At 42.9% G+C, this 12,647-nt stretch overlaps 1 protein-coding gene across 1 annotated transcript in view; it reads left to right on the forward strand.

Annotated features, from left to right (window-relative positions):
* The first annotated feature begins 204 nt into the window (after positions 1-204).
* Positions 205-12,647, forward strand: part of ALDH7A1 (aldehyde dehydrogenase 7 family member A1) — a 39,029-nt gene continuing 26,586 nt past the window's right edge. The window contains exons 1-5 of the mRNA XM_052642903.1: positions 205-415; positions 2,027-2,080; positions 2,758-2,823; positions 10,326-10,406; positions 10,806-10,929. Of these exons, the coding sequence (XP_052498863.1) occupies positions 224-415; positions 2,027-2,080; positions 2,758-2,823; positions 10,326-10,406; positions 10,806-10,929 (517 nt within the window). The 5' untranslated portion in view covers positions 205-223. The remainder of the gene's footprint in view (positions 416-2,026; positions 2,081-2,757; positions 2,824-10,325; positions 10,407-10,805; positions 10,930-12,647) is intronic.

The following is a 12,647-nucleotide window of genomic DNA, read 5'->3' on the forward strand; positions in this document are numbered from 1 at the left end:
TGCTCACTTCCTTCGTGTTTCACCCTCATTGTTTTCCAGGCCCCAGTTGACCTCCAGGCCGCAGCTCCCGGCTCCCGCGCAAGATCCAGCAAAGCAGGGCGACGGCGGGGGGCGTGCTCGAGGGCGGGGCCGGGCCTACCCAATGGGCTCCTCCGGGTGAGGGGCGGGGCCCCGTTTCAGTTGTTCCTCGGGCCGCAGGCGCTCTTCGCATCCCTGACTCAGTATGTGGCGCGTTCCCGGTCTGCTCTGCGTGCGCGTTGCAAGGAAGAGCAAGTTCTCCGGACCTTGGACCAGGCCTGCCGCCTTCATGTCCACTCTGCTCATCAATCAGCCTCAGTATGCTTGGCTGAAGGAGCTGGGGCTCCGCGAGGAGAACGACGGCGTGTATAATGGAAGCTGGGGAGGCCGGGGAGAGGTATGCACGACTTGGGCAAATCCTTGCGGCCTCTCTTCGCTCTGGGAGGCCGGACAGGCGCTGCCCAGCCCTAATCCCCGCGGACGCTGTCGGCTTATACTGGGTGGGAAGTTTTGAAGTCCACAGTAAACGTTTTCTCAAGTAGAACCACTAGAAGTACCACTAGATATTAGGTCCTGCGTGTTACCGAGAATCGAGTTCATTTTGGAGCAGAAAGGGGTTGAACTTCCCAAGCGTACTTAAAACCGCACGGCACAGTTCTGCACTCTGTCGTACGAAATGCCACACACTTGGCGGTGGAAATCATCTGACTTTTCTACTTGACTGTGGCTCCTCACATGTGACGTGCGCCACAGGTAATGTTCTATAGTATTATATTATCTTTTGAAATCCTCTGGAATGCAAGCTCGAAGTTGCTGAAATTCTGTTTTTCAGTCATTGGGCTCAGAGCTTCCTTGAGGGCCAGATTTTCAGCATTTCTCTATTTCCAGACCCTGACAGTAGCTTGACTCTCAGTTAATGTTCAATAAAATGTTTTATAGACTAGGATGGAAAGATAAGGTTGTTACTACTTGGATTTTTTTTGAGGGCTGCGTAGGAAAGAAAACTTACAAGAAAACGTTATATAACATCCCAACAGTTTGTTGAATGAACCTGCTTTGTTGGAGGAAAAGCATCTTTTAGTTATCTGTGGCTGTAGGAAGTGCAGGTGGTTTTAATTGTTCCCAATCCCCCATTGGTGGTTTTATCCTGTTTTGTTTTTTTTTTTTTCTGTGGTATCCAGTTATTAGGTTCATGGATAAAATACCCTTTCCTGAAAGCCTTTTTTAAAGCTATACCTGGGTGTTGGGTTTTTTTTCCCCCTAATTTATCCCTCCAGTTCATGTGGACACACACCTTTCCCATGGTTGTCTAGCCTTGGCCTTTTCACCTCTGACCAGAGGGTGGGCAGAGTTATGGAGAGAGGGAATAAGCTAAACGTAACTGCGAGTGTGTTTGCTCAGTCGTGTCGGACTCTTTTGCGGCCCTACGGACTGTAGCTCGCCGGGGTCCACTGTCCGTGAGATTCTCCACGTGAGAATAGTGGAGCCGATTGCCGTTCCTTTCTCCAGGGGATCTTCCTGAGCCAGGTCTCCTGCATTGCAGGCAGATTCTTTACCATTTGAGCTATAGGGAGGTCCCTAAAACTTGTAACTTTGGCCTGTTAATGGAAGAAGAGGCAAAATAACATTACTTTTAGGCTTTTGTGTAGATGCCTAACATTTAGATGGCGAGGGTGGGTTTTGGTGAAAAAGTTGTTCTGAGTGTTAAGGTCAAAAGTGAAAACTCTAGTCTCCTGTTTGTAACAAGTTAATGGAGAAGGAAATGGCAACCCACTGCAGTATTCTCACCTGGAGAATCCCATGGACAGAGCATCCTGGCGGGCTACAGTCCGTGGGGTCGGAAGAGTCGGACACGACTTAGCCACTAAACCACCACCACCACCAATGTAAAGGTTCTGAGTTTGGTTATTGTATCTTAGCTCCCGCCCTTGCCCCACCTTCCTTTTTACCTTCCTCCGTTTGGTCTGCCCCCCATTTTCTATTTATGTAGATCGTCTTTTTGTTTTAGGTTATCACCACCTATTGTCCTGCTAACAATGAGCCCATTGCCAGAGTCAGACAGGTACGTGCTTTTTTTTTTTTTTTCCTTTACATGCAAAATGCCCTTAGGGAGTTTGTGCCAGTGACCACTGAGTAATACAAATTTACAAAGTCAAAGAATGTTTCCTTTTAACTTTTAAGAATGTCTGGGGGAGGGACTTTCCTGCAGGTTCAGTGGTTAAGATATTGGGCTTCAGTTGCTGGGAACACGTGTTTGATCCTGGTCCGGGATCTTAGCTCCTGCATGCTACACTGCCCAGCTGGAAAAAAAAATTTCTCGGGGAGACCCTGTACTCTGTGAGAGTATATGTGCCCTGGAAAAGGAGACCCCTAGAAAGGACTGCCCAAGAGGGGTTCCACTGAGGTCTGTGTTTCTGGATCACCAGGGAACTTGGGTTAAGGTGAATGTTCTGACCTCTTGAATCTAGGTTGTAGCCTGAGGTTCTGAATTTCTAATATACTTCAGGTATTGCTCACAGATGAGGCTCCTGGACCTTGCTTTGAAAGGCAAGGTTTTAAAAAGTACAGATTCTAACTTAGCAAATTCCAGCAAGTTTTGGGAAGTGTAAGCCGTGATAATCATTTTAAAACACAAATCTTAGGGTCACTGGGGATTTTACAATTCTTTTCCAAAAGTCTATGTTCTTAGGATATCATCACTGCCCTTTTCCCTTTGTCTCCCTCCAAATATTTATTTAGGCCAGCATGGCTGACTATGAAGAAACTGTAGAGAAAGCAAGAGAAGCATGGAGCATCTGGGCAGATGTAAGTACAGAGTCCGGGACACAAATACCTACTGTAATGACACCCAAGGAGGCAGCCAGCGCCCCCTTGCTGATACTGGAGCTTCTTGGGGGCTGTGACTATCTCTAAGCTGTAGTCCTAAACTAGTACTCTTTTCCATATTTTGCCTTCAATAGCAGGGTGATTTTAAAGGGAAAGGAACTCTGTACTGTTGTAGCGTAAGCAATCTATGAACACTTTCATCTCCAGCTGATCTGTGAACACCCAAGTCTCCAAAAATTAAGCAAAGAGAAAGGAATATCTATGCTAAAAATAAACCATATGCTCCTCCCCCACCTCCAAGTTGTTTTAGGGGCAGGGAGGGGATGTTAGTAGGTTGGCATTCTTGGTTCAGAGGGAGTGGTATCAGCAGCAGCTCTCATAGGGCCTAGGCTTCAGTTCCTTGGCAGTCTGATGAAGCTTTTAGGCTAATTCTGCCTCCCCTGTCTCTGTCTCAACTAGTTCTGTGAGCAGGTGTAGGCACTGACTGGAGCTGGGCTGGGCCACCCTGAGCTGTCGATAGATGAGGGCCAGGCTCTGGAGGAGGAGAGAGTAAAGAACTGGCTTAGTCTGGATCTTCCAGTTTACCCTGAACATCCCTTTTGGTCTTCCGCCTGAGATACTTGGCCTGAAGCTATAGGAATATCCTGAAATGTTAACCCAGCTCTGCCCCAGGTAGTTACTTTGCCTTAGTGTGCTTTGTCTTTTGTAGAAAGGGGAGGCCAGGTGTGCTTACCTCTTGGGTTATCATAAGGGTTAAATGAGTCAATCATTTAACATGCTTACACACAGGGGTAAACCTTAGTACCTGCTTGATTTTTAGAACCATGTGCTGCTGAGCCTCAGTGGGTTTTTTTTGTTTTTTTTTTTTCCTCCTGAATCAGTGGTTGCTCTGGGGAATTGGGGAAGGGCAGACTCTCCAGGAGAGCCCTGAATTGGATGCAGGGTTACTGTTAGCCAAGAGACTGCCTCTGTGCAAAGCAGGAAGAACGTTTCCTTTAACTGTTTTGGCTATAAGTTAGGCTCAGGGTTTATTGTATACAATCAAAAACTGAACAGAAAAAATCCTTGAACAGAGAAAATACTGCTTCCAAAAGTAGTGTGCTAAGTGAAGTTCATCTTAGCAATGTAGAGAATAGTGACCGATGCCATGCCAACTTTATTTTAAATCAGCTCATTCCCCATCTGCAGGGCTCACATCTGCAGGTATGGAGTGCTGACTGTTCTCCACCACTCTGTATAAGGTGCTTGAGCATCCATAGGTTTTGGAATCCATGGGGGTCCTGAATCAATCTCTCATGGATAATGAGGGACAGCTATGTTGTTTTTGTTTTTTCAATTAATAGACTATATTTTAGAACAGTTTTAGAGATACCAAGGGGAAATTTCATGCAAAGATGGGCTCGATAAAGGACAGAAATGGTATGGACCTAACAGAAGCAGAAGATACTAAGAAGAGGTGGCAAGAATATGCAGAAGAACTGTACAAAAAAGATCTTCACAACCTGGATAATCACGATGGTGTGATCACTCATCTAGAGCCAGACATCCTGGAATGTGATGTCAAGTGGGCCTTAGAAAGCATCACTATGAACAAAGCTAGTGGAGGTAATGGAATTCCAGTTGAGCTCTTTCAAATCCTGAAAGATGATGCTGTGAAAGTTCTGCACTCAATATGCCCGCAAGTTTGGAAAACTCAGCAGTGGCCACAGGACTGGAAAAGGTCAGTTTTCATTCCAATCCCAAAGAAAGGCAATGCAAAAGAATGCTCAAACTACCGCACAATTGCACTCATCTCACATGCTAGTAAAGTAATGCTCAAAATCCTCCAAGCCAGGCTTCAGCAATACGTGAACCGTGAAATCCCTGATGTTCAAGCTGGTTTTAGGAAAGGCAGAGGAGCCAGAGATCAACTTGCCAACATCTGCTGGATCATGGAAAAAGCAAGAGAGTTCCAGAAAAACATCTATTTCTGCTTTCTTGACTACGCCAAAGCCTTTGACTGTGTGGATCACAATAAACTGTGGAAAATTCTGAAAGAGATGGGAATACCAGACCACCTGACCTGCCTCTTGACAAACCTATATGCAGGTCAGGATGCAACAGTTAGAACTGGACATGAAACAACAGACTGGTTCCAAATAGGAAAAGGAGTATGTCAAGACTGTATATTGTCAGCCTGCTTATTTAACTTATATGCAGAGTACATCATGAGAAACGCTGGGCTGGAAGAAGCACAAGCTGGAATCAAGATTGCTGGGAGAAATACCAATAACCTCAGATATGCAGATGACACCACCCTTATGGCACAAAGTGAAGAGGAACTAAAAAGCCTCTTGATGAAAGTGAAAAGTGGAGAGTGAAAAAGTTGGCTTAAAGCTCAACATTCAGAAAATGAAGATCCTGGCATCTGGTCCCATCACTACATGGGAAATAAATAGGGAAACAGTGGAAACAGTGTCAGACTTTATTTTTGGGGGCTCCAAAATCACTGCAGACGGTGACTGCAGCCATGAAATTAAAAGACGCTTACTCCTTGGAAGAAAAGTTATGACCAACCTAGATAGCATTTTGAAAAGCATAGATATTACTTTGCCAACAAAGGTCCATCTAGTCAAGGCTATGGTTTTTCCTGTGGTCATGTATGGATGTGAGAGTTGGACTGTGAAGAAAGCTGACCACTGAAGAACTGATACTTTTGAACTGTGGTGTTGGAGAAGACTCTTGAGAGTCGCTTGGACTGCAAGGAGATCAGCCCTGGGATTTCTTTGGAAGGAATGATGCTAAAGCTGAAGCTCTAGTACTTTGGCCACCTCATGAGAAGAGCTGACTCATTGGAAAAGACTGATGCTGGATGGGATTGGGGGCAGGAGGAGAAGGGGAGGACAGAGGATGAGATGGCTGGATGGCATCACGGACTCGATAGATGTGAGTCTGAGTCAACTCCGGGAGTTGGGGATGGACAGGGAAGCCTGGCGTGCTGCGATTCATGGGGTCGCAAAGAGTCGGACACAACTGAGCAACTCAACTGAACTAGAACAGTTTTAGGGTGAAACTGTAGGAGAGGAAATTTTTTTATTCTTCCCTTCTATGTTCTTTGGCTGGCCTAATAATTAGCCAATATACAACAGATTAGCAGGAGAAAAACAAATTTTAATTTTTTATGAGGGGGAGGAATAAAGATATGAGACCCAAAGGCAGCAGGCAGTTGAGGCTTAAACACCATCCTGAGCTAAGTAAAGGGATAGGAGCCCGGGGCTTCAAAAAGGAGGAGGATAGTTGCTAGGAATGTGAGCAGAGCAAGTGTTCGGTAAGCAGATATTTTCCCTCTCATGCAGATAAGTCAGATATAAAAAAGTTTTCACTGGTGATAACTCGTGGTACAGGTCCCTTTCTAATTTCTTTTGGGCTGTTAAGGGGAGTTAGAAATCTTTTCCTGAGTCTTCTGGGCCTTAATTATCTGTAGCTCAAAGTAAAGCCAAAGAACTTGTCGGATTGGCCGATTCTGGGGTGGCTTATTCTGAACTCCTAAGTTTCCTATATTAACACCCTGCCTTAGTGGGGTACCTCTTAAAATTGGTGAGCCAATACGGGCACATCAGTAGTAACTGAAGTCCATAAGTTGCATTAAGATTCACTCTTTGCACATGCTGTTTTGAATGCCAGTGGAACTTTTGATTAGAAACTTCCGTTACACGTGTGTATGTACCCATAGTAAATACAGTCTTGTATGAAAAAAGATTTGTGTGAATTCAGGGTCTTTTCTTTCCCTGAACTGACTTTCAGGTCCATCTTGGCTTTGCCCAAGGGGGTGGCAGTTGGCACTGTGGTGTCTTTAATATTGTGCTGTACTTTGCTGTTGGTGCTGTTTTCGAATTCAGGTTTTGGTTTGAAGTCTGCTCTTCCACAGTCATGCCGGCCTCTGCACCTAGCGTTCTTTCTCTTTCTGCTCTTCATTTTTATTTGTCTCCGTAGAGTGGGGCTGCTAAGTGGGAACGAGTGGCTTCTCTGGGTGATGTTAGAATCAGCTGGGAATCCCACTTGTTGGAATTTGAGTTCAGCAGTTGAGTCCAGAGTTTAAGGAGGAAGCAGAGCATTTCCTCAGTGTGCCTCCAGGACTCCTCAAACATGAACAGAACAAAGCTTGGTCCCCTCCTGGTGCACACACTTCTCTTGGCCCCTCACTTGCATGGGGCTACTTCGGCTTGGCCCTGACCCTTCTGGGTGCCTTGCCTGTGAGGACAAACCGCAGTTTCATTTAGTTTCTTTGTATTCGACCTGGAATTTTTCAAAGGGAACTTTTTTTTTTTTTTAAAGGAAAAAGGAGACAGAGTATACAAATATGAAAAGGCAGTTTATAAAAATGTTTCTCTTAACTAAAATCAACCACCAAGAACCTGGTTGGGAATTCTTGCTCTGCTGCTTTCTTTCATGAGCTGATTTAGTCCAAATGCCACCTGTTTCTGCCCGTCTGCATCCCCTGTGGGTATCATCACTTTCCTTCTGCACTCCTGGTGAGGAGGAAAGGCAGAGTCTCTTTCTTCTCTTGATGACAGGAACTCGAATGGGCCTTCCCCAGCTGCATAAAGGGATTCCAGATACCTGTAGCTCTCTTTTTTTTTTTTTAAGTTAATTTTTAATTGAAGGATAATTGCTTTGTAGAATTTTGTTTTCTGCCACGTATTAACATGACTCAGCCATAGGTATGCGTATGTCTCTGTAGCCCTTTAACGCAGTTGTCTTTGGAAACTTCCCCAGGGGCTCAGCGGATGACAGACTCGGTGCTCTTAGTTCCCTGTTTATGGCTGTCTCCGATGCTCGCTGTAAAGCTGACTTCAGAGTGAAGTGTGCAGGGACGAGGACTCTTGGTGGCTGTCTCAGGAGGGTCTAAGGTTATTGATGTGCTGTTGTGCTGGGCTGGTCAAACCCACACGGGCATGGGACTGTCTTCCCGGTTTCCTGCTCGTCCTCATCCCTCACCTCATACTTAATCCTGACATTCTTTTTATCTCTTGCTGTTTCTACCCATCATTTTGGAAGCGGGAAGAAAGAAAGAAAAAAAGTCAAGTTTGAGTGGTCTGAGAGGGGAATGTAGTTTAAACCTTGGGTGATGGGTTCTAATGTGTACCCAGGGTTGAGACTTGATCAGTTGCCAGGTCTTCACAGTTTGAATTATGTTTATCTCTTGCTGTTTTTGTGGTCCAGACAGCCATCATCCCTTGTCCGGCTTCATAGTTTTCCTGCCTGAGTCTTTCCTCCCTCTGATAACATTTCCTGTACCACATCTAGAGTGGTGTTTTAAAATGCACTGTGAGGGGCTTTCTTGGTGGTCCAGTGGTTAAGGCTGCTTCCGCTGCAGTGGGCCTGGATTTGGTCCTTGATCGGGGGGCTAAGTCCCTGCATGCTGCGTGATGCGGCTGAAAAATTAAAACGCACTGTGATTTTTCTCCCCACTGTTCAAAACCCTCTAGTGATTTCCCCACTGCTCTTTGGATCCTTTACATGGTCCTTTGCAGTGTGGCCCCTCCTTTCCACTCCTACTTCTTTGAAGTCTTTATAGTTTCCCGAAATTATCATATTCTCTTGCCTTTTAGCCTTTGCATATGTTATCTCTCTGTCCCCCATAATTTCCCTCTCCTTCATCTACCTCTTCAGATGGCAAACACCAATCATGCTGCAGGCCTCAACTCTTTAAAAAGCCCCTTCCTTCCCATCTCCTTGCCCCCACGTAATGCTGGGTTAGTAGTCATAGATGATCCACTTGTGTAGTTTAGCGCCATCATGGTGCTTACCACGTGAGATTATAATCTCCTGTTTTGTGTCTGCCACCCCCAATGGATTTGAATCTAGCTGCCTTGTTTCCCTTGAATCCTGGGGAATAGCACACTATCTGGCACATAAAATGTGTGCAGTAAGTGGTGGTTCAAAGACTGATAGAATAAATAAGCTCAGAATAGTCATGTGTACTGAATTAGCCATTCTGAGTTGAAATTAACCAATTTGCTAAGGCTATAAATGTGTGGTCTAAATTTGGTTCAACTCATTCAATGCCTTAGAAAACACTGAGGATCTTTGCTGTTTCATTTAATGTTACAATTTTTGTTTACTGTTTCCAAAAGTGTGCATGTATCATAAAAATAGCAAATGTTGCAGACATACAAAATGCAGAGAATCAAAATGTTGTGATTCCACTTCCTGGAAATTGCAACTGTTAACCTCTTGTTGTATATTCCATCAAATTTAAGCAAAAGTTTACTTACCATATGCATTATCTTGCTTTTTTTTGTTGTTGTCTTGTTACAGCTCTTAAAAGTTTTTCCTTATAAATCTACTTTATTCTTTTTAGAAAGGGTCTAGACATTTTATGTGCTGTTCTTTGCTCAGTCATTCAGTCATGTCCAACTCTTTGTGAACCCATGAACTGTAGCGTACCAGGCTCCTCTGTCCATGGGGATTCTCCAGGCAAGAATACTGGAGTGGGTTCCCATGCTCTCCTCCAGGGGATCTTCACAACCCAGGGATCAAACCCCAGTCTCCTGCATTGCAGACTGATTCTTAACCTTCTGAGCTACCAGGGAAGCCCTCCATTTATGGCTATTCCGTAATTAACTAATCGTGTGCTGATGGGCATTTGGATGGTTTCTGTTTCTCTACTGGAAACAGCACCACAGTAAATGCTGTTGTAACCTATACTTTTGCACACTAATGTTTATGTTCAATTTCCAGGAGTAGAACTGCCTGTTCAAAGTAGTGGGGGCGCAGGATGCATTTTAAATGTTAATAGAAAGCCAGGCTACCCTTAGATTAGAAAAACTATACAAGGATATTTGGTGTACATTTGGGGAAGAGAGAGAGTGAAGAAGAGCCCTGAGCTCCATGAGTGCCTCAGTTATTTTAGCTCCACTGCCTAGTATTGCTGATGTCACACAGTAAGTGCTCAGAACGTATTTCGTGAGAGGGTGGTATGATTTGAATGGATTTTGGACACCAGCCTAAGTAAGCTGATTTAGGGTTTGGGTTTGCAATCAGTTTGACCCATGTGAAAACATCACTGGGAATCATATAGGGTTACAGGTTATGTAAGGTATTTAGAGCTTTGTAGAGTCATCCCACCACTCCAGTATTCTTGCCTGGAGAATCCCATGGACAGAGGAGACTGGCAGGCCATGGCCCATAGGGTCACAGAGAGTCGGGCACGGCTGAAGGAACAAAGAACTAAGCATGCAGTGTCATCCCAGAAAGTTGTGTCCAATCTGAATTTCTCTCTGTACTTGGCGCAGTCCTTGCTCACCAAGAATGTGTCATCTGTATATTTTCTTGCTCTCTGGAATGGGTTTTAAGGCCTGTCACATCAGACACTGATGAGATCAAAACAGATGTTTTTGATGTGGTTGTGCTTTGTTCTTTAACAGCACATTAGTACTGTGATAATAGACATGAGCCTACACTTTTCAGCAGACACTAAAATGCCATTCCTTCCTTAGATTCCTGCTCCAAAGCGAGGAGAAATCGTGAGACAGATTGGTGATGCCTTGCGGGAGAAGATCCAAGTGCTAGGAAGCTTGGTAAAGTATTTTTGTAGTAAATATATAGTACTTTGAGTGAAGAATAAGGCTGTTTTGTACTTTTGTGTATAAGATTGTGATCTTTTTAAGGTCATAACTTATGTATTTCAAAAATATATATGTATATAAATTTGTAACATGTATTTCAAAAATATATATGTATATAAATTTGTAACATATATTTCAAAAATCTTTTCTTTAGAGGAAGGATTAACAAGATGGACAGGAAAATGTGAAGACAATTCTTGGGCTTTAAAATTCTTCAGAAAAATAAGAACAGACTGTGGTTTATAACCCTCACAAAGCAGAAACAAAATGTTTTGCTTTCCCCACCTCAAATTTAATGTTTAAAGCAGGAATTCTGTTGGAAAAATGCTGCTTGGTCTTTTGTATTTTTAGGTGTCTTTGGAGATGGGGAAGATCTTGGTGGAAGGTGTGGGAGAAGTTCAGGAATACGTGGATGTTTGTGATTATGCTGTTGGCTTATCTCGGATGATTGGGGGACCCATCCTGCCTTCTGAAAGTAAGTGCTAACTATTGCACTCCGAAACAGGGAACTCCCCAAAATTCTCTGGTTGTGAGCAGTTTCCACAAAATACTTGTATATGAAAATGTCTTTAATTTGTCTTTACTAAGAAAGTCAAATTAAAACAGGTGAAAATAATCAGATCAAGATGCTTAAACTTTTTAAATTTTTTAAGATAAAGCTCAGTGTTGGCAAGTTCATGGGTGGAGACTTTGTGAAGTGAATCACCAGTCTTATCTGGAAAACAGTTTGGAAAAATAGCTATCCCGAAAATATTTAATGCAAGTTTCCCTTAAATCCATTAAATATTTAATGCAAGTTTCCAGAATCTTAATTTAAGTAAATAATCTGAAATGCAACTGAGGTTCAAGTGTTAGGGTGAGCATTGTCCCATTAACAGGAAACAATGGAAATGGCCTAAATGTCCAATCATGACAAAGGCTGAACAAATAATTTTGGCAGTCTATTAGCAGATATTGTCAAGAGATCATAATGATTGCCTTCCCCAACTGCAAACTTTATAGGAAAGTTGTACTTATTTTTACTTCTTTTGTCTTCTTTTTTAATATAAACTTATTTTTAGATTATTTTGATTTTTTTGAAAAGATAGTCTTTTTCATTTCACAAAATTAAAGAGGAATAAAAAGGTGAAGGAAGGAATATTTTCCTCCTCCCAGTGGGATACTCCATAGCATTCCCATGAATGTATCAAATGTTTCTGGTCTCTTGAGTGTATCTTTCTGGAGCTTATTCAGGTGCAGACAGATATGTAGCAAACCATGTGTTCTGTTTTATACTTTTTTCCTACTTAATGTATCTTAGAAGTTGTTTCATATTGTTCCGATAAGGTGCTTCCTTCATCTTTTTTTTTTTTTTTTAATGGCTGTTTTGTTGTAAGGATGACCAGTTCCCAAGTAACAGATATTTGGGGTGTTTCAGTCTTTGCCAGTTAAACTGTGCTGCAACGTTGTACTCAGTGACGGGGACAAGGGCTTACCCAGTTTGTAGTGTTTGCCACGTCAGTGGAACAAACCAGGTGAATTCATGTGACCGTATTGAAAGCACAGAGGTGGAAATCTCCTGAAGTAGTAATGGTGGTTATCTGTCAAGGCAGAATTATTAATGGTTGGTATTGTCTTTCTTCTGTATTTTCCAAAGTTGCCACGCTGGGAATTAGGTTACATTTATAATCAGGAAAAGACATTTTTTAAAAAAATCACGTTTTCCTGTTTCCTCTTGGAATGTTGGGCAAATTTCCTGCTGGTAGAAAGAGGGGGTTCTTTTCAAATGTACAGTTATTGTCCATAATTTGCTGTGTAACAGTGAGTCCCATTAGCCAAGGTTAATTTTATATTGAACACTTTCAGAGGTTTTTCAGAGTTAAGAAAGTAAACTGCCAGTTTGGGGTGATATATATGTGCAAGCAAGTAACTTTGATTTTTACCTGCTCTAATGTCTGACTCACCAATTAAAATCCTTTTCAACTGTTTACACTTTAAAAAAATAGATTATTCATTTATGCAGAAGCTCTTGGGTAACTTTGACTTCATTAATTCAGTTAATGCTTGTTGAGTGTCTGCCAAATGATCTAATAGGTAATAACTTGGTTGAAAAAATGTAGTCCTTTCCCTCAAGAAATGTATAAAGCTGTAGGTTCCTTGCATTTTAATTTTGTTTATTTTTACTTAGTGGCCACACGGCATGCAGGATCTTAA

The sequence above is a fragment of the Budorcas taxicolor genome, chromosome 7 (assembly GCF_023091745.1).
Source record: "Budorcas taxicolor isolate Tak-1 chromosome 7, Takin1.1, whole genome shotgun sequence".
NCBI lineage: Eukaryota > Metazoa > Chordata > Mammalia > Artiodactyla > Bovidae > Budorcas > Budorcas taxicolor.